At 40.6% G+C, this 21700-nt stretch overlaps 1 protein-coding gene across 6 annotated transcripts in view; it reads left to right on the top strand.

The window, feature by feature from the left end:
* The first annotated feature begins 20133 nt into the window (after positions 1-20133).
* TTC21B (tetratricopeptide repeat domain 21B) overlaps positions 20134-21700 on the top strand; it is a 97575-nt gene continuing 96008 nt past the window's right edge. For all 6 annotated transcript variants that reach the window (XR_001438619.3, XR_003721278.2, XR_013402009.1 and 3 more), the window contains exon 1: positions 20134-20271. Coding sequence is in view for 3 of the 6 variants with exons in the window: in XM_077957133.1 (XP_077813259.1) it covers positions 20251-20271 (21 nt within the window). In the remaining 3 variants the exon portion in view is untranslated. The remainder of the gene's footprint in view (positions 20272-21700) is intronic.

Genomic DNA, 21700 nt, shown 5'->3' with positions numbered 1-21700 from the left:
TGGTCACTTCATATTGATTCTTCCCATCCATAAGTATAAAATGTGTTTCCAACTTTTTGGTGTCCTCTCTTATTTCCTTGAGCAGTGGTTTGTAGTTCTCCTTGAAGAGGTTCTTCATGTCCCTCATAAGTTGTATTCCTAGGTATTTTATTTTCTTTGTAGCAATTGTGAATGGGAGTTCACTCATGATTTGGCTGTCTGTCTGTTATTGACGTATAGGAATGCTTGTGATTTTTGCACATTGATTTTGTGTCCCGAGACTTTGCTGAAGTTGTTTATCAGCTTAAGGAGTCCTTCAGCTGAGAAGATGGGGTTTTCTAAATATACAATCATGTCATCTGCAAACAGAGACAATTTGACTTCCTCTCTTCCTATTTGAATATCCTTTATTTCTTTCTCTTGCCTGATTGCTCTGGCCAGAAATTCAATACTATGGCGAATAGGAGTGGTAAGAGAGGGCATCCTTGTCTTGTGCTGGTTTTCAAAGGGAATGCTTTCAGCTTTTGCCCATTCAATATAATATTGGCTATGAAGGTTTTTCATAAATAGCTCTTATTATTTTGAGATATGTTCCATCAATACCTAGTTTATTGAGTGTTTTTAGCATGAAGTGGTGTTGAATTTTATCAAATACCTTTTCTGCATCTATTGAGATAATCATGTGGTTTCTGTCATTGATTCTGTTTATGTGATGGATTACGTTTATTGATTTGCCTATGTTGAACCAGCGTTGTACTCCAGAGATGAAGCCAACTTGACTGTGGCAGATAAGCTTTTTGATGTGCTGTTGGATTCAGTTTGCCAGTATTTTACCAAGGATTTTCACATTGATGTTCATCAGGGATATTGGCCTGAAAGTTTCTTTTTTTGTTGTGTCTTTGCCAGGTTGGTATCAGGATGATGCTGGCCTCATATAAGTTAGGGCTTTTTCTATTGTTTGGAATACTTTCAGAAGGAATGGTAACCAGCTTCTCTTTGTACCTCTGGTAGAATTTGGCTGGGAATCCATCTGGTCCTCGGCTTTGGGTTTTGTTTGTTTGTTTGTTTGGTTGGTTGGTTGGTTGGTTGGTAGGCTGTTAATTACTGCCTCAATTTCAGAACTTGTTATTGGTCTGTTCAGGGATTCGACATCTTCCTGGTTTAGTCTTGGGAGGGTGTATGTGTCCAGGAACTTATCCATTTCTTCCAGATTTTCTAGTTTATTTGCATAGAGGTGTTTATAGTATACTCCGATGGTAGTTTGTGTTTCTGTGGAATCAGTGGTGATATCCCCTTTATCATTTTTTATTGTGTCTATTCGATTCTTCTCTCTTTTATTCTTTATTAGTCTGACTAGTGGCCTATTTTGGTAATCTTTTCAAAAAACCACCTCCTGGATTCATTGATTTTTTGAAGTGTTTTTTGTGTCTCTATCCCCTTCAGTTATGCTCTGATCTTAGTTATTTCTTGTCTTCTGCTAGCTTTTTGATTTGTTTGGTCTTGCTTCTCTAGTTATTTTAATTGTGATGTTGGGGTGTCGATTTTAGATCTTTCCCACTTTCTGATACACTGTAAATTTAGTGCTCTCTATATATATAATATTATATATATATACACTTATATATTTAATGTGCTATAAATTTCACTCTTAACACTATTTTAGTTGTGTCCCAGAGATTCTGGTACATTGTGTCTTTGTTTTCATTGGTTACAAAGAATTTATTTCTGCTTTAATTTTGTGATTTACCCAGTAGTCATTCAGTAGCAAGTTGTTCAGTTTCCATGTAGTTGTGCGGTTTTGAGTGAGTTTCTTAATCCTGACGTCTAATTTGATTGCACTGTGGTCTGAAAGACAGTTTGTTATGACTTCTGTTTTTTGCGTTTGCTGAGGAGTGTTTTACTTCCAGTTATGTAGTCTATTTTAGAATAAGTGCCATGTGGTGCTGGGAAGAATGTATAATCCATTGATTTGGGGTGGAAAGTTTTGTATATGTCTATTAGGTCCACTTGCTCCAGAGCTGAGTTCAAGTCCTGAATACAGTTGTTAATTTCCTGTCTCGTTGATCTGTCTAATATTGATAGTGGGTTGTTAAAGTCTCTCACTATTATTGTTTGGGGTCTAAGTCTCTTTGTAGGTCTCTAAGAACTTGTTTTATGAATCTGGGTGCTTCTGTATTGGGTGAATATACATTTAGGATAGTTAGCTCTTTTTGTTGCATTGATCTCTTTACCATTATGTAATGCCCTTCTTTGTCTTTTTTGACCTTTGCTGATGTAAAGTCTGTTTTGTCAGAGCCTAAGATTGCAACCCCTGCTTTTCTTTTTCTTTCCATTTGTTTGGTAAATATTCCTCCATCCGTTTATTTTGAGCCTATGTGTGTCTTTGCACGTGAGATGGGTCTCCTGATTCACGTGAGATGGGTCAAGACAGATGGGTCTTGACTCTTTATCCAAATTGCCCATCTGTGTCATTTAATTGTGCCATTTAGCCCATTTATATTTAAGGTTAATACTGTTATGTGTAATTTAATCCTGTCATCATGATGCTATGTTTATTTTGCATATTTTTTCGTGCAGTTTCTTCATAGTGTCATTGGTCTTTATATTTTGGTATGTTTTTGCAGTGGCTGGTACGGGTTTTCCCTTTCCATATTTAGTGCTTCCTTCAGGAGTTCTTGTAAGGTAGGCCTGGCGGTGACAAAATCTCTCAGCATTTGCTTGTCTGTCAGTGATTTTATTTCTCCTTCACTTATGAAGCTTAGTTTGGCTGGATATAAAATTATGGGTTGAAAATTCTTTAAGAATGTTGAATATTGGCCCCCACTCTCTTCTGGCTTATAGGGTTTCTGCAGAGAGATTTGCTGTTAGTCTGATGGGCTTCCCTTTGGAGGTAACCTGACCTTTTTCTCTGGCTGCCCTTAGCATTATTTCCTTTATTTCAATCTTGGAGAATCTGACAATTATGCATCTTGGGGTTTCTCTTCTTGAGGAGTATCTTAGTGGTGTTCTCTGTATTTCCTGAATTTGAATGTTGGCCTGTCTTGTTGGGTTGGGGACATTCTCCTGGATAATATCTTGAAGTGTGTTTTCCAACTTGGTTCCATTCTCCCCGTCACTTTCAGGTACACTAATCAATCATAGGTTTGGTCTTTTCACATAGTCCCATAGTCCTTGGAGGCTTCGTTCATTTCTTTTCATTGTTTTTTCTCTAATCTTGTCTTCATGCTTTATTTCACAAAGTTGATCTTCCATCTCTGATATCCTTTCTCCCACTTGATCAATTTGGCTATTGATACTTGTGAATGCTTCATGAACTTCTTGTGCTGTGTTTTTCAACTCCATCAGGTCAGTTGTGTTCTTCTCTAAATTGGTTATTCTAGTTAGCAGTTCCTGTAACCTTTTATCAAGGTTCTTAGCTTCCTTGCATTGGGTTAGAACATGCTCCTTTAGCTCCGAGTAGTTTCTTATTACCCATCTTCTGAAGCCTACTTCTGTCAATTTGTCAAATTCATTCTCCATCCAGTTTTGTGTCCTTGCTGGAGAAGAGGTGCGATCATTTGGAGAAGAAGAGGTGTTCTGGTTTTTGGAATTTCCAGCATTTGGAGGTTAGATTTTCCTCAACTTTGTGGATTTATCTACCTTTGATCTTTCATGCTGATGGCCTTTGGATGGAGTTTTTGTGTGAGCGTTTTTTTTTTTTTTTTTTTTTTTTTTTTTTTTTTTATGTTGATGTTATTGCTTTTGGATTGTTAGTTTTCCTTTTAACAGTCAGGCCCGTCCTCTACAGCTCTGCTAGAGTTTGCTGGAGGTCCACTCCAGACCCTGTTTACCTGGGTATCACTGGCAGAGGCTGTAGAACAGCAAAGATTGCTGCCTGCTCCTTCTTCTGGAAGCTTCGTCCCAGAGGGGCCCCTGCCTGATGCCAATAGGAGCTCTCCTGTATAAAGTGTCTGTCAACCCCTCCTGGGAGGTCTTTCCCAGTCAGGAGCCACAGGGATCAGGGACCCACTTGAGGAGGCAGTCTGTCCCTTAGAAGAGCTTGAGCACTGTGCTGAGAGATCCGTTGTTCTCTTCAGAGCCAGCAGGCAGGAACGTTTAAGTCTGCTGAAGCTGTGCCTACAGCTGTTCCTTCCCCTGGGTGCCCTATCCCAGGGAGATAGGGGTTTTACCTATAAGCTCCTGACTGAGGCTGCTGCCTTTCTTTCAGAGATGCCCTGCCCAGTGAGGAGGAATCTAGAGAGGCAATCTGGCCCCAGGCACTTTGCCATGCTGTGCTGTTTCATACAATCTGAACTTCCCACAGTCTGAACTTCCCAGTGGCTTCCTTAACACTGTGAGGGGAAAACTGCCTACTCAAGCCTCAGGAATAACAGACGCCCCTGCCCCCACCAAGGTCTATCATCCCAGGTCAACTACAGACTGCTGTGCTGGCAGTGAAAGCTAGGCACTGTGGGAGTGGGACCTGCTGAGTGAGACCACGTGGCTCCCTAGCTTCAGTTCCCTTTCCAGGGGAGTGAACAGTCCGATCTCGCTGGGGTTCCAGGTGCCACTGGGGTATGAAAAAAAAAAAAAAACTCCTACAGCTAGCTTGGTGTCTGCCCAAACAGCTGCCCAGTTTTGTGCTTGAAACTCCAGGCCCTGGTGGTATAGGCACACAAGGGAATGTCCTGGTCTGTGGGTTGCAAAAAACTATGGGAAAAGCATAGTATCTGGGCTGGATAGCACAGTCCCTCAGGGCTTCCCTTGGCTACTGGAAGGAGTTCCCCAGCCCCTTGCACTTCCCAGGTGAGGCGATGCCCCACCCTGCTTCTGCTCACCCTCCGTGGGCTGCACCCACTGTTTAACCAGTCCCAGTGAGATGAACTGGGTACCTCGGTTGTAAATGCAGAAATCACCCTCCTTCTGTGTTGGTCTCACTGGGAGCTGCAGACTGGAGCTGTTCCTATTCAGCCATCATGCCAGCTCCCCTGTGTAGTATTCTCTATCTTGCTTTTCCATTCTTTTTTTCCTCTGTGATTTCATATAGCCTGTCTTTTAGTTCACTGATTCTTTTCTCTGCTTAATCCATTCAGTTGTCGAGAGCCTCCAATGAATTTTTCAACTCACAGATATATTTCTCAGTTCTAAGATTTTCTGTTAGCTTATTTTTTTTTCTATTTCAACCTCCGTGTTTAATTTCTCTGATAAATTTCTGAGTTCCTTTTCTGTGTTATCTTAGATATCAGTGAGTTTCCTTAAAACTATTATTTTTAAGTCTTGGTCAGGTATTTGATGTATTGCCATCTCATTAGGGTCAATCACTGGTTCTTTACATTGTCCATTTGTGTTTTTCATGTTTCCTGTTGTTTCTTGTGGATGTATATTTATGTCTTTGCATTAAAGAATTATTTCAGTCTTCTCTGTCTGGCTTGTTTTGGTTTTAATTGGGGATGGGATGTTAACTTAGCAATTCTTCTTAAATTACCTGTTCAGTATCTTATACTTTTTCTCACTTAGTCACTTCCTCCTTTCAGGACTAGATGGCACCTTAAGCTCAGGTTTGCCTTTGCAAACAATCAGAGCACTAGCAAACAATCAGAGCACCGCCCATCTACACTGGGAAATTTGAAAGGGGATACCCTGGTCGTATAAAAAGGCTGGCTGGGGATGTGTGCTCAGGGGACCTGTGACTCGTACCTCCTACAGCATGATGCTGGTGAACAGCCACTGTAATTTGGCATCTCCTTTGGCCTAAGTACAGAGTAGGGTTTCTAGCACTAAGAACGGTAGTTTCACCCTCTCCTCTTGTCTCTGGCTGTTCTCTCCTTCCAGACACTCACAATACTTACTGTGGATTGAGGCATGAATAGGTCTCCTGCCACGGAACCCAAGATGGTAGGAAAGCTGTTGTTCATCTTGATCTCACCGTACCCAGTGCAGAAACTGTGAATCAGGTGACATTTTCTGCAAATTGGTGCTGGGCAGATATTAGGGAGGGGCATTTCACATATGGGAATTTGATTCTCTTACCATCTGCTCAGAATTTTTGTAACTTCTTTGTGTCCCCAGGATCTGATTTATTCTCATATTTGAATTTTTGGAATTTGCTGGTGAAATTTCAGGGCTGCATATTCGTTTTGGTTTGTCGGGGAGGGGGAATGAAGAGTGAAGGAAACCTGTGTCTCCACAAACATTTTGGAACAGGAAGTCTCCCAGGTACACACCTTGAGATGTTTTCCTATACCAATATATTGGGGACCAGGCTCTGTCTACACCTAAGCTAATTTAGTCTCAGAAGCAGTTCTATTTTTTGATCTTGCACATCATTGCTGTGCCCCATCCACTGTACACCTTCTCTTTAACTATATAGAAACTATAACCTTCTATAGGGCTCTATAGTACTATTGCCATCTAAAAATAGTATAATTGCACACATTTTTCTTATGCCAGATAAAGGTCACCTTTCAGTACATCCAGATTGTTTTTTGTGTTCATTATAATATTCTCATGGTGAAGTAAGTTTGATCAATACATAGTCTTAATACTATATTTTAAAATTTTTAGTAAAGTAGTGGCTTTCAAGTGTGGTCCCCAGACCAACAGCAACAGCATCACATGGGAACATGTTAAAAATTTATATTTTTGTCTCCTTCCCAGCATCTCCACTGAATCAGAACCTCTAGAGGTAGAGGTCCAGCAGTCTGTGTTTTAACAAGCCTTTCAAGTGATTTTTTTAAATATTCATTATCTTTCTTATTTTATTTAATTTTTAACTTGACATATAAAATTATGTGTATTTGCCATGTATGACATATTGTTTTCAAGTATATATATATTGTGGAATAAATCTAGTTATTAACATATGCATTACCTCACATACTTTTCATTTTGTGGTGAGAATAATTTATTGTACAACAAGGTGACTGTAGTTAACAATATATCATAGTCTTGAAAAATGCTAAGAGAGCAGATGAAATGTCCTCAGATGTATGCTCAAGTTTGAGAACCACTGCTTCAAAATCTTCTTTGTCTTTTGTATGAGGGAACAATGTCCCCCAGTGGTGACAAATATGTACATTATCTTTTTATGTAAATATGTTTGTACACTGTGTTTAAAATAATTTCCAAAGATAATTTTTTATTATGTTTTTAAGTGGGATTGAAACTCAGTTGTCAAATTTCTTCTCTTTATTCATAATTAAATCCCAAACTGACACTAGACTGGCTAGAAACTAATTCTTACTCAGTATCATGATATCTTTCTCTCTAGAAATCAACCATATCCACAGGCTTACTTGGTGTATTAGTTCATTTTCACACAGCTGATAAAGAAATACCTGTACCCGAAACTGGGAACAAAAAGAGGTTTGATTGGTCTTATAGTTTCACATGGTTGAGGCCTCAGAATCACGGTGGGAGGTGAAAGGCACATCTTACATGGTGGCAGAAAGAGAAAAATGAGGAAGAAGCAAAAGCAAAGCCCCCTGATAAACCCATCAGATCTTGTGAGACTTATTCACTATCATGAGAAAAGCACAGGAAATACTGGCCCCCATGATTCAATTACCTCCCCATGGGTCCCTCCCAAAACATGAGAGAATTCTGCAAGATACAATTCAAGTTGAGATTTGGGTGACACAGCCAAACCATATCTTTCCACCCCTCCCCCCTCTAAATCTCATGTCCTCACATTTCAAAACCAATCATGCCTTCCCAACAATCCCCCAAAGTCTTAACTCATTTCAGCATTAACTCAAAAGTCCATAATCAAAAAGTCTCATCTGAGACAAGGCAAATCCCTTCCGCCTATGAGCCTGTAAAATCAAAAGCAAGTTAGTTACCTCCTAGATATGATGGGAGTACAGGTATTGGGTAAATACAGCCATTCCAAATGGGAGAGATTGGTCAAAAGAAGGGGGTTACAGGGCCCAAGCAAGTCTGAAATCCAACAGGGCGTCAAATTTTAAAACTCCAAAATGATGTCCTTTGACTCCAGGTCTCACATCCAGGTCATGCTGATGCAAGAGGTGGGTTCCCATGGCCTTGGGTAGCTCTGTCCCTGTGGCTTCGCAGGGTACAGCCTCCCTCCCGGCTGCTTTCACGGGCTGGTGTTGAGTGTCTGTGGCTTTTCCAGGTGCTCGGTGCAAGCTGTCAGTGGATCTAACACTTCAGGGTCTGGAGGACAGTGGCCCTCTTCTCACACCTTCACTAGGCAGTGCCCCAGTAGGGACTCTTTGTGGGGCCTATGACCCCACATTTCCCTTCTGCATTGCTCTGGCAGTGGTTCTCCATGAGAGCCTCGCCCCTGCAGCAAACTTTTGCCTGGGCATCCAGGCATTTCCATACATCTTCTGAAATCCAGCAGAGGTTCCCAAATCTCAATTCTTGAGTTCTGTGTACCCACAGACTCAACACCACATGGAAGCTGTAGCCACAGCCTGAGCTCTACATTGGCCCCTTTCAGACATGGCTGGAATAGTTGGGACACAGGCCTCCAAGTCCCTAGGCTGCACACTTATGGTGACCCTGGGCCCGGCCCACAAAACCTCCTGGGCCTCCAAGCCTCTGATGGGAGGGGCTGCTGTGAAGGTCTCTGCTATGGCCTGGAGATATGTTCCCCATGGTCTTGGGGATTAACATTAGGCTCCTGGCTACTAATGCAAATTTCTGCAGCTGGCTTGAATTTCTCCTCAGAAAATGGGTTTTTCTTTTCTATTGCATTCATCAGGCTGCAACTTTTATGCTCTGTTTCCCTTTTAAAATGAAATGCTTTTAACAGCACTCACGTCACTTTTTGAATGCTTTGCTGCTTAGAAGTTTCTTCTGCCAGATACCCGAAATCATCTCTCTCAAGTTCAAAGTTCCACAAATCTCTACGATAGGGGCAAAATGCCACCAATGTCAGCAAAGGCTGAAACATAACAAGAGTCACCTTTGCTTCAGTTCCCAAGAAGTTTCTCATCTCCATCTGAGACTACCCCTGGACCTTATTGTCCATGTTGCCATCAGGCTTTTGGTCAATGTCATTCAACAAGTCTCTAGGGAGTTCCAAACTTTCCCACATTTTCCTGTCTTCTTCTGAGCCCTCCAAACTGTTCCAACCTCTGCCTGTTACCCAGTTCCAAAGTCACTTCCACATTTTTCGGTGTCTTTTCAGCAGCACCCCACTCTACTGGTACCAGTTTACTGTCTTAGTCCATTTTCACACTGCTGATAAAGACATACCCAAAACTGGGAACAAAAAGAGATTTAATTGGACTTACAGTTCCACATGGCTGGGGAGGCCTCAGAATCATGGCAGGAGGTGAAAGGTACTTCTTCCACGGTGGCAGCAAGAGAAAAATGAGGAAGAAGCAGAAGCAGAAATCCCTGATGAATCCATCAGATCTTCTGAGACTTATTCACTATCACGAGAATAGTATGGGAAAGACTGGCCTCCGTGATTCAATTATCTCACCCTGGGTCCCTCTCACAATATAGGGGAATTCTGGGAGATACAATTTAAGTTGAGATTTGAGTGGGGACACAGCCAAACCATATCACTCGGTGCTCAGAAAATGGGATAAATTTCTTGACCTTTCCATCTATTAGAGCCTCTGGTGGACTCCCCACTGCCAAATTAAAGTGGACCCTTGAGGTTTGTGTCCTAGATTCAGCTCTCCTGGGCATACCATGCAACCATTTATCTGAAATTTTGTCTCCTCTGGGTGCACTGCTACAGATCAACAGCTGGATCCCTAAAAATTACAGAACCTATTGGCTTTTCTCCCTTTCCCAGTTCCTGGAAACTGCTCCTCCCTCTCTTGCTTCAGAGATACTTCTCTATCTCTTCCTGCCCTTCAAGAAAAGGAGATTTATTTCTTTAACAAATTGAGTCTTTTACAAAAGACCTAAATGTCTTTTAAAGTGGTGTCCAGTAGAACTTCCTAAGAGGATAAAAATGCTCCATACCTATATTGTCCAGTTCAGGAGCCACTAGCCACATGTACCCACTGAGCATTTAAAATGTGGGTAGTGCAACAAATCAGTTTTTAATTACATCTAATTTTAATGAAAATTTAAACAGCCTCATGTGGCCAGTGGCTACCTTATGAGGCAGCACAGTTTTAAAGCACAGCAGGCTTTTTCTTTTATCCTGCTGTAAAAATACAAATAGCCTCGCTATCTACTTGAAACAGAGAATGAAAAATATAGAAAGCAATACAAAATAGCGCTTCTAAAATGTTCTCCAGTGATGAGCTTCAGGCATTCATTATACTTTGCTTCAATTTTTCTGTATGTTTGAATATCCTCAAAATAAACATTTGGGGAAAGAAACATCCTGCCACAAATTAAAGCACAGTTATAAATAAGTTTCTGAAGAGGGATCCTGTGGCCTGAGCTCCAGCTGTTTTCATTTTGCTAATTCCGACAAGTGGATGGACTGATTAGGAAGACCCAGTGCATGAGAAAGCAAGAGTTGGATAAAAAGCAAGAGCCTGGGCCGGGCGTGGTGGCTCACACCTGTAATGCCAGCACTCTGGGAGGCCGAGGCGGGCATATCCCGAGGTCAGCAGATCAAGACCACCATGGCTAACACGCTGAAACTCCGTCTCTACTAAAAATACAAAAAATTAGCCGGGTGTGGTGGTGGGCGCCTGTGGTCCCAGCTACTTGGGAGGCTGAGGCAGGAAATGGTGTGAATGTGGGAGGCGGAGCTTGCAGTGAGCCCAGATCGCGCCACTGCACTCCAGCCTGGGTGACAAAACGAGACTCCGTCTTACCAAAAAAAAAAAAAAAAAAAGCAAGAGCCTGGACACCATGGAGGTGGGCGGGGGGCAACAAAAACCTTCTCAGTGGTAGGGGGAAGCATAACCTCTGCTTCCAAGCATTACTCTGAACGGAAGGCACTCTCTTCCTGAGGGAGATCGAGTCTGGATGCTGTCATGAGGACAGAGGAATGCTGCGTCAGTGTGAAGTGATACGTGGATGAGCTTCTGGCCTCATACAGATAGATGTCTAACTGGCAGAAGAAGAAGTATCTAGGGCAAGCGAGTTGAAACAACAAGCTGATCAGAGGCAGGAAGGGTGGCACACTGTGCCACCCCAAAATATGCCACTTTGGCATAGTATTATTACTGAGCTAAAGACATTTGAAAAGCAGTAGATGCAAAAGGGCATGGTAGTCTCCAATTTTCTTCCTGAAAACAGGAGATTAAAAACTTTCATGTGAACGATGTCCTCGTTGTACCCAGAGAAAAGCAGCATTCTTCAACAGGGAGTGATAGCCAAGAGAATTCAGTATAAACAGACCTTTGAAAAATAGTTCTTATCTTCCATTTAGCCTCTCCACATAAGTTAATTACTCTTCTATAATTGTCTCTCTTTGTTAAACCTCATATAAAAGCATTTAGCTTTTGCTACTTCTTGGGGTCTTCATTTGCTTATGAAGGCTCCCATGTCACATAAAACTTATATTAAACAGTTTGCATGCTTCTCTCTTGTTAATGTTTTACACTAAATTCATTCTCAGGATCAGCCAAAGAACCTAAGAGGGTAGAGGTAAAGTTTTTACTCTCCTACAGTTAATTCAGTGAAGCAGCAGCATTATATATTGGCTACTAATACACATGCTGAAATGGATGCAGGGAAGAGAGAAACCAAAGAGAAAGTCAGGGAAAGGAAGATCAGTGAGAAAAATCAGATACAATGTACCCAAAGAAGATCACATTAGAGCATAACAGAAATCACAACCTCAGTTCTACTGAAGTCTCTATCTACTCCTTTATTTTTGCAGAGGAAACATTTGGCATCAGCATATGTTTCCTCTAAAGAGTTTGATGACTACTTGGAAACACTGCTATAAACAAAGTTACCAAGAATCAGGTATCAATGCCGCATTTTTTCTCAAACTTAAGACAAAAATGAGAATGGAGCACTGGTTTTCTCACAGTCAAAGGGAATATGTTGTGAATTTGACATTGGGTAAGATTTTTCAGATGTGAACTCGGACTTAAGACAGTAAAATCTAAAATATTGTACTGTGTATCTGAATGTCACTCCAGGCAGAGGGAGGAGTTATCACTATTTCTTATTCAATCAATTAGAAAAAATGATTATTTAAAGAAGTAGAAGGAAAAACAGATGCCATCTTGTCTGAAGACATCTTGTATATCACAGTTGTAAACACTTAAATAATTCATTATTCTATTTCAAAAGAACAAACTCTTAAATGTATCTTTCTGCGTCTTCCCTCTCCTACTTTTGCATAGACAAAATGTCAAGATCTAGCTAAGAAAATCAAGAAAGAAAATAACTCTCCTGGTAAGCTACTGTCATATTTGAGTAGAAACATTCCGAACATCTGATAATTCAGGTAAGGAGGAAATAAATGTATGGCTATCAGAAGTTCTTAGTCATCAGGTATGTGAGCTGCTGGAGTATTTTTAAAGACAAACAAAGTATCATACAATAGTCTAAAAGAAGTCAATTGAAGAAATTCAGTCAAAGAATTTCCTGGACTATAACAAGTGATGTGAATGTCACTTAAACCCTAAAGCTTGGCAGAGACCACACACTTTAGGCTCTTGATTGTAGCTCTGAAAACAGTTATTAAGGCTGTCATAACTTGTAATTTATAATAATTTACTCATTCCCTTTTGTGAAGATCTGTTTAATGCTTGTTTACCTTTATTAGACTTTAAGTTCCAGGAGGGTAGGTACAAAAAATTTGTTCTCTGCCATAGGAACTCATTATAATGTTTACTGAATAAATGAACAAATGATTTAACAATACATTGTTAGAACTCAGACTACATCCTCAACTTTCATCATAGTGAGTGCCATTTATCAAAGGAACTGTAAACAGCAAATGACTGACCATTATCTTCTTCTCCATAATCTAAATGAACAAATTTAAAGAATGTTAAAGTGATAGATTATGACAAGTATCTTATTTTTTGCATTAGCAGCTACTATACTTCTATTACACTATTCAAAAGTGTAATACATCTGTACTATTTCATTTGGAAAAGAAAAGAGCCATAAACGGTATATGCTAGGATCCCAACCTCAGAGTGGTCAGATGGCTTGTCCCATACTTAAATAGCTGGTTAAGAAGCTTTCCTATGTCTGTGCTATGAAGCTTTCCTGTAAATGTGCTGTGAACTTTTACACAGGGCTTTTCAATGTTTGAAATACTTTCATATAATATCATTTAGTCTAAACATTGACAAAACACATATTAAAATTCCTATGTCCAATTATCCATTACACATATATAAACTAAAGCAGAGAAAAGTTAATGACTTGATTTCCAGTAATTAAATGGTGGCATAGAAGCAAGCTGGCTTTAGTCACCCTTCTATCACAGAAAATAAAAAACAAACATACAGTGCCCAGAATTCAAATATGAAGATGAGACAGTTCCTGGAGCCACCAAGAAGTGAAAAACATACAGAAGGTAACAAAATCAGACTTCCACATCTGTGATGCTCCTCCCTCCATTCTGCCCAGTACCAAACAGAAATATTTTCCCCAACTCAGTTTCTACACTAGAAAAAGTGAGATTGAGATACACAACCAGTTCTCCACCATATTGGGTTCACAGGCAAGAGACTTGTCCCTGCCTTAACCAATGGGAAGCATCCCAAGTGCCTGAAGGGAGAAATATCCCCAAGGATGGGTAGAGACAAAGGGGAGGCAGGACTACCATCTCAGCCCCGGAAACACTGCTCTGTAATGCAAAGGAAACACCAAATCAAAGTAGCCGCTCAGCAGGACCACAGTATAGGAGGTTTGTTCCACAGATCTCCTGGGCACAAAGCCCTATCCAGCCTACCCATACTGCTAGGATATCCTCTTTGGTGCCTCCTCTATTTGGAAAGGGAAGCACTGAGATTGTTTAGTTGAGTCAAGGCAAACCTGGGCTTAATGTGCCAAAGGCAGCTGAAAAGGAGGCAGCAGCCTAGTGGTAAAGAACCTTTAAGTAAATATATCCAATAAAAACCAAAATAGGCCAGACAAAGAGGACTGAAATAAACAATAAATCACTCAATGCAAAGAAGTAGATGTACATCCACAAAAAACAACAGCAAAGAGGGAACCTGATTTCCCCAAAGTAAGGACCCTAACAACATAGTGATATGTGAGCTCTCTAACCAGCAGTTTAAAATAGCAGCTTTAAGGAAGTTCAATGCTCTCCCAGTTAACACAGAAAAGGAGCTCAGAAATTTATCACATAAATTAAACACAGAGATTAAAATAATTTTTAAAAAATAAAACAGAAATATTGAAACTGCGAAATGTATTTGCTGAATATCAAATTTCATTAGAGGCTGTCCACAGCAGAATGGATCAAGTAGGGGAAAGAATCTGTAATCTTGAAGACAGTCTGCTGGATAATGCACAGTCAGAAGAATAAAAAGAAAAAAGAATGAGAAGCAATGAAGAACACTTACAAGCTATAGAATATTACCTTAAAAAACAAAATCTAAGAATTATTGGTGTTCAAGAGTGAATGGAGCAAGAGCAAGAAATAGAAAGCTTATTTAAAGAAATAACAGTTAACTTTCCAAAACTTCAAAAAGAAACATTCGGTTATAGGAATGTCAGAGAACACCAAACAGATCTAACACTACCCCAAGGAATATAATAATTAGATTCTCAAAGGTCAAGGACAAAGTGAAAATTCTAAAAGCAGCAAGAGAAAAGAAGTAAATAACATATAAAGAATCCCCAATTCCTTTGGCAACAATTTTTTTTTTCAATGGAAATTACACAGGAAAGGAAAGAGTGCATCAACATTTTCAGAATGTTGAAAGAAAAAAACTGGCATTCGAGAACACTTTAATTAGCAAAGTTATCTTTCAAATATGAAGGAGAGGTAAAGTCTTCCCCAAACAAGAGCTGAGAGAATTGACCACCACCAGACCCATTTTTAAAGAAATGTTACAGGGAGTTCCTTAATCTGCAAGGAAAACAACAACAAGAAATTGAAGATATAAAAACTACCAGTAAAATGAAGTAAATAGACAAACCCAGATTACTGTAATACTGCATGGGGTGCAATTCACTGATTCCTCTAATACAAAACCCAAAAGAAAAATCTATCAAAAGCAGTAATAGCCACAGCTACTTGTTAAGAGAGAGATAATATAAAAATATGTAAATTGAGATGATTAAAAGTCAAAAAGTGTGGGAATAGGGTTAAAGTGCAGATTTTTTAGTTTTTTTTTCTTTCTTTCTATCCTATTCTTTGTGACATAAGTAAGGTAAGTTGTCATCTCTTTAAAATAACTTATATCTATGTTTTTTGCAAGTCTCATGATGACCACAGTGCAAAAACCAATAATTCACTAAATATGAAAAGCAATGAATTAAAGCATTCTACCAGAGAAAAATTACTTAACCACAAAGGAAGAAAGTAAGAAGGAAAGGAAGGACGTATGAAACAACCAGAAAACAAGCAACAAAATGGCAGTAGTCTTTACTTAATAGCATTCAATGTAAATGGACTCAATTCTCTAATTAAAAGGCATAAAGTGGCTGAAGAGCCGAACTATGTGCTGCCTATAGAAAAAAAACACTTCACCTATAAATATACAGCCTGAAAGTGAAGAGATGGAAAAAGATATTATATGCAATTGGAAACTAAAAAAAAAAAAAAAAAGCAGGAGTAGCTACACTTATATGAGATAAATAGCCTACATATCAAAGACTGTAAAAGGAGACAAAAGGTCACTATATAACGATAAAGGAGTCAATTCAGAAAGAAAATATAAGAATTATAAATATCTGTGCACCAAACACTGGAACATCCAAGTATATTCAGCAAACGTTAATATATCTAAAGGGAGAGATAGATTGTAATACAATAATAGTAGGGGACTTTATCACCCCACTCTTAAAATGAAGAGATCATTAAGAGAGAAAATAAAAAAGGAAATAATGGAGATAAACTACATACTGATAGGCCTAACTAACATTCACAGAACATTTCATCCAACTGCTACAGAATAACATTCTTTCTTTTCATTAATACTGGAACATTCACCAGAATAAATGATATCTTAAGTCACAAAACAGCTTCCAACCAATTCGAAATGTAGAAACAACTACGCGTGATATCTTGGGGGCTGTAGTCCTAGCTGCTTAGGAGGCCAAAGCAGAAGAAGGGAACTAGTTGAGCCCAGGAATTCGAGGTTACAGTGAACTATGATTGTACTCCATCATTGTACATCGTTATACTCCAGCGTGGGTGGCAGAGTGAGACCTTGTCTCCAAAATAAATAAATAAATAAAATAAAACAAAATGTAGAAATTCTATGAAGTATCTTTTCTGACCGCAGTAGAATAAACGTAGAAATCAATTAGAGAAACCTCAGAAGCTTCAATGTAATTACACAGCATGGAAATTAAACAGCATGCTCCAGAAAAAACAATGGGTAAATGTAGAAATTAAGAAGAAAATTAGAAAATTTATTGAAATAAATGAAAATGGAAATATAACATACCAAAATCTAGACAATACAGCAAAAGCAGTTCTAAGAGGGAAATTTACAGCAATAAATGTCTACATCGGAAAAGGAGAGAGACTTCAAATAAAGAACCTAATGATGCATCACAAGAAACAAGGAAAGCAAGAACAAATCAAACCCAAAATTAGTTGACAAAGAAATAATAAGGACTAGAGCAGGAAAAAATACAATTCAGACTATAAAAACAAAAAAGAAGATCAACAAAATGAAAAGTTGTTTTTTTTTAAGATAAAAATCCAACAAACCTTTAGCTAGACCAGAAAAAAAAGAGAAAAGCCTAAATAAATAAAAAATGAAAAAGGGAACATAACAACCGAAACCACAGAAATACAAGGAATCATTACAGATTGTCATGAAGAACTATATGCCAAACTATTGGAAAATTTAAAAGAAACAGATAAATTCCCGGACACATACAGCCTAGTAAGATTTAACTATGAAGAAATACAAAACTTCAACAAACTAGTATCTAGTAAGAAAACGTCTCTCATCAAAGAAAAACCTAGGGCCTGATGGCTTCACTGCTGAATTCTACCAAACATTTAAAGAAAATGTAGTAAAAATTTTACTCAAACTCTCCAAAAAAAAAAAATTGAGTAAGAGGGAATGCTGTTGAACTCATTCTACAAGGCCAGCATTATACTGCTACCAAAAGCAGAGAAGAATACAACAAAAGAAGAAAAACACAGGATAATATCACTGATGAACAAAGAGGCAAACATCCTCAGCAGTATACTAGTAAACTGAATTTAACCACACATTAAAAGGACCATTCACCATAATCAACTAGGATTTGCCCCAGGGATCCAAGTATGATTCAATATATGCAAACATGATACCTCCCATTAACTCCATCAACAACAAAATCCATATGATCACTTCAACAGATGAAAAAAAAAGGCATTGGAGTAAAAATAGAAAAAATTAGCTGGGCGTGGTGGCGGGCGCCTGTAATCCTAGCTACTCAGGAGGCTGAGACAGGAGAATCGCTTGAATCCAGGAAGCAGAGGTTGCAGTGAGCCAAGATTGCGCCAGTGCACTCCATCCTGGGTGACGGAGACTCTGCCTCAGAAAAACAAAACACACAAAAAAACCAAAAAACAAAAAAACCCCACTTCTCTTTATGATAAAAACCCTCAACAAATTGGGTATGGAAGGAACATTCCTCACCACATACCACAAATCCATGACTAACATTGCTCTGAAAAGGGAAAAATTGAGGGCCTTTCCTCTAAAATTTAAAATAAGACAAGGGTGTCCGGAATTGGTGGGTTCTTGGTCTCACTGACTTCAAGAATGCAGTCTCAGACCCTCGCAGTGAGTGTTACAGTTCTTAAAGATGTTGTGTCCAGAATTTGTTCTTTCAGATGTTCAGATATGTCCGGAGTTTTCGCCTTCTGGTGGGTTCGTGGTCTTGCTGTCAGGAGTGAAGCTACAGACCTTTGTGGTGAGTGTTACAGCTCATAAAGGCAGTGCGGCCCCAAAGAGTGAGCAGCAGCAAGATTTAGTGCAAGGAGCAAAAGAACAAAGCCCCCACAACGAGAAAAGAGACCTCAGCGGGTTGCTGCTGGCTGGCTCCTGGCAGCCTGCTTTTATTCCCTAATCTGGCCCCACCCACATCCTGCTAATTGGTCCATTTTACAGAGAACTGATTGGGCTACTTTACAGAGAGTTGATTGGTCCTTTTTGACAGTGTGCTGATTGGTGCATTTGCAATCCTCTAGCTAGACACAAAAGTTCTCCAAGTCCCCACTAGGGTAACTAGATACAGAGTACTGATTGCTGTATTCATAAACCTTGAGCTAGAGGCAGAGTACTGATTGGTGTATTTACAAACCCTGAGCTAGACACAGAGTGCTGACTGGTGCATTTACAATCCTTTAGCTAGACACACAGTACTAGACGGGAAAGTTCTCCAAGTCCCCACTAGGTTAGCTAGACACAGAGTGCTGATTGGTGTATCTACAATCCCTCAGCCAGACATGAAAGCTCTCCAAGTCCCAACCAGACTCAGGAGGCCAGCTGGCTTCACCCAGTGGATCCCGCACCAGGACTGCGGGCGGAGCTACCCGCCAGTTCCCTGCCCTGCACCCTCACTCCTCAGCCCTGGGCAGTCCATGGGACCCAGATCACAGAGCAGGGGGCGGCGCTCTTTGGGGAGGCCTGGGCGGCGCGGGAGTCCACCGCAGAGGGAGAGTTCCGGCATGGCGGGCTGCAGGTCCCAAGCCCTGCCCCGCGGGGAGGCAGCTTAGCGCGGAGGAGAACTCGAGCTCAGGGCAGGTGAGCTGATGGGGTTTCACCATGTTGGCCATGCTGGTCTTGAACTCGTGACCTCAAGTGATCTGCCCACCTCACCCTCCCAAAGTGCTGAGATTACAGGCATGAGTCACTGCATCCAGCCTAAAATAAATAATTTCTTTTTAAAAAGTTTATGACTTACCCAAAGTTGCAAACTTATTGAGGAATAAACTCAAACTTATTGCTGTATACCAAGTGCGGATTAATCCGCAGCTTTGAAAATCAGACAAACGGATATCAACAGTTGTTCATCACCACAGACATTTAGCTGGACTACGAATATTGGAATGGAAAAAAAATGCTCATGAAAATATGTGGTGAATTCCTTTAAAAAGAAACCAGTGAGAAATATTGCTTCACCTTAAAGCCTAGGATAGTAGCTACCTTTTTTTCTCAAGACTGTCCTTACATAACCTATTGGCATGGGGGAAAAGTCAGTTTATAAACTCCTTAAGAAACTTACAATCTGAAAAAGACAACTACGTATCATGTCAACTAAAATAAGATAATTAACACTAGGATCAAAATTTGGAATCCACGTGAAAGATTCTGCGAAGATCACTTAAATCTCAGACCTTAAGCACTATTTTAAATATTTATTTAAGCAGAAATAGAAAATGTCTTAGTCTATTATATTTCCATTTAATTTTCTGGACTTAAGAAATCTATGTGTAACTGATCGAGTTGCCTACTGGGTGCAAACATAAAAAATTTGTATTGGGATTCATTTTATTCTCAGTTTAAAATCAACAGTATCATTTAAAACACAGACACTAATTTTCTGGAAGTTTAACTTATTTGTCCCTCTTATTATCGGGGCTGGTAAAAACGGGCTAACTGAACATGCATTCTAACAAAGATTGCAGCAACGCCTGCAAAGAGGGGCCCAAGCTCACCGCATTTCTGTTAAAAACGGGTATTTTTCTGCGCCACCTTGTGGCCATAAAACAACTTGCCCACGTGAAAGTTGACCGCTTTTTCCCGCGCCGGCAGAGCCTTGCCGAGAGCCGCACTGCGGGAATCGGCCTCCAGACAAACGTACAGAAAATGGTGTCTTCCTTTACAACCAGTAACACGAAACAGACTTCCCCTTCTTCCTACTCAGTTTCCTTTATTCCTTAATTCAATTTCCTCGGCCCGTCCACCCATTGTCCTCAGACAGCCGTTTCCCAGTGTGACCTCCTTTTCCAGCTGCACTACCCGACGGAGGCCCTTTTCCCAGCCCCAATCCTCCCGGGTCGCCCTCGCAGCTCTCCCTCCCGGTCCCCGCCCCGCCTTCTCCACTACAGCACGATCCCCGCCACACAGGCCCGCCCCTCCCTCCGACAGCCAATGGCGGCGCGACCCCGCCCCTCCCGCCGTTCCCTGGGAGTTAGCTGGCTCCGGGAGGCGGGGGACACCGAATTCTTTGTGCATCTTCTTTTGGGCTGCGGCGATACAACGCCCCCCAGCCCCGCGGCCCAGCCTCGGGGCAGCCATGGACTCGCAGGAATTGAAGGTGACCGGGCGGGCGGGCGGAGTTCCTTTGCGGCCTGTTGGCCCAGGGGCGCGGAGGGAGCTCGGGTGGCTTCCCTAGGCCGCTGTTTCTCTGCGATGCCCCGGCCGCTCGGGTTGCAGGGTGGGCCTGCAGCCTCTGCCTACGGCGGGTCTCCGCGGGCCCTGCTGGGGAAGCCCAGGTCTGGGCAGCCCGCCCGCGCGCTGTTTCTGAATTGCTGCTAGTCCCCATGCTGTTGGTTGTGTTTACTTTTGCATCATATTTACTAGGAAAGCTTGGGTTACCTATGACACTGCGCCTCCAGGTACGATTTTTAAGGTCTTAAGGCAAACTAGTGTCAGCTCCCACACTGGACAGTAAAAAGAGCCCAGAAAGATATATTATAGGAAACCCATTAAAGACGTGAGACTTAAAAGTGGAGGAGTCGTTATTTTAGGGTGATGGTCTAATCTGTTTATCACTGACTCATCCATTCAGCAATGACGGTCAACTTAAGAAAGGCTGATATAAAACAGTTAAAGACACGAGGCTTGAAAATAAAATAACTTTTCGGATGTTGGTCTTCCCGATTCATTTGTTCACTGAATCACTCGTTCAGCAAATATTTATGAAGGGTTTACTGTATGTCCATTAGAAGCTGGAGATGGCAGTGAGCGAAACTGAACAGTTTCTGCCTTCTCAGATTTTACAGGCTAATTAATGCTGGGGAAAAACCCGAATTCAGTTGACTCAACAAGTATCTGTCGAATGCCTCCTATGTATCTAGCACTGTTCTACGCACTGAAATAATAAAACCAAGAAAAACTCTTCCAATCTTGGAGCTTACATTTGAGTAGGAGGAGTCAGACAACAAATAGGTAAATAAGATGTGTATCCTGTGAGATGGTGATAAGTGGATGGAGGACAATTTGGCGGTGCGGGAGGTTAGGGAATGCTGAAATGTCTTGTTTTTCTGCCTGAAGTTTTACATTATCCTCTGTTCTAGCTATCCCCCTATATCCTTAAATTTTTTCATTCCCTTAAATGTATTCTTTGCACTGTCACCCAAATGAACTTTCTAATAAAAACACTTTAATGTAAAAATGGGGTTCCTCATCGCTTAGACTTGAGGATCAAGCCCAAGTACTTAATGTGAGGCTCTTCACCCCACCTTCCTCTCCAACCTCATCATCCAATACTCTCTGTCTGAAGCCTCAGAGCAGGGAATGGCAAACTTTCTCAACAAAGGACCAAATAGTACACATTTTAGACTTTATGTACCGTATGGTCTATCATATCTATTTGGGCATTGTCATTCAAAACAGCCATAGACAATACTTAAATGAGCATGGCTGTGTTTCAATAAAACTTTATTTATGAACACTGAAATTTGACTTTCATGAATTTTCACGTTATGAAATATTTTTCTTTTTTTTTTTTCTTGACAGCTGGA

This window comes from Macaca mulatta, chromosome 12 (assembly GCF_049350105.2).
Source record: "Macaca mulatta isolate MMU2019108-1 chromosome 12, T2T-MMU8v2.0, whole genome shotgun sequence".
NCBI lineage: Eukaryota > Metazoa > Chordata > Mammalia > Primates > Cercopithecidae > Macaca > Macaca mulatta.
This window is presented reverse-complemented; position numbering and strand designations above follow the sequence as displayed.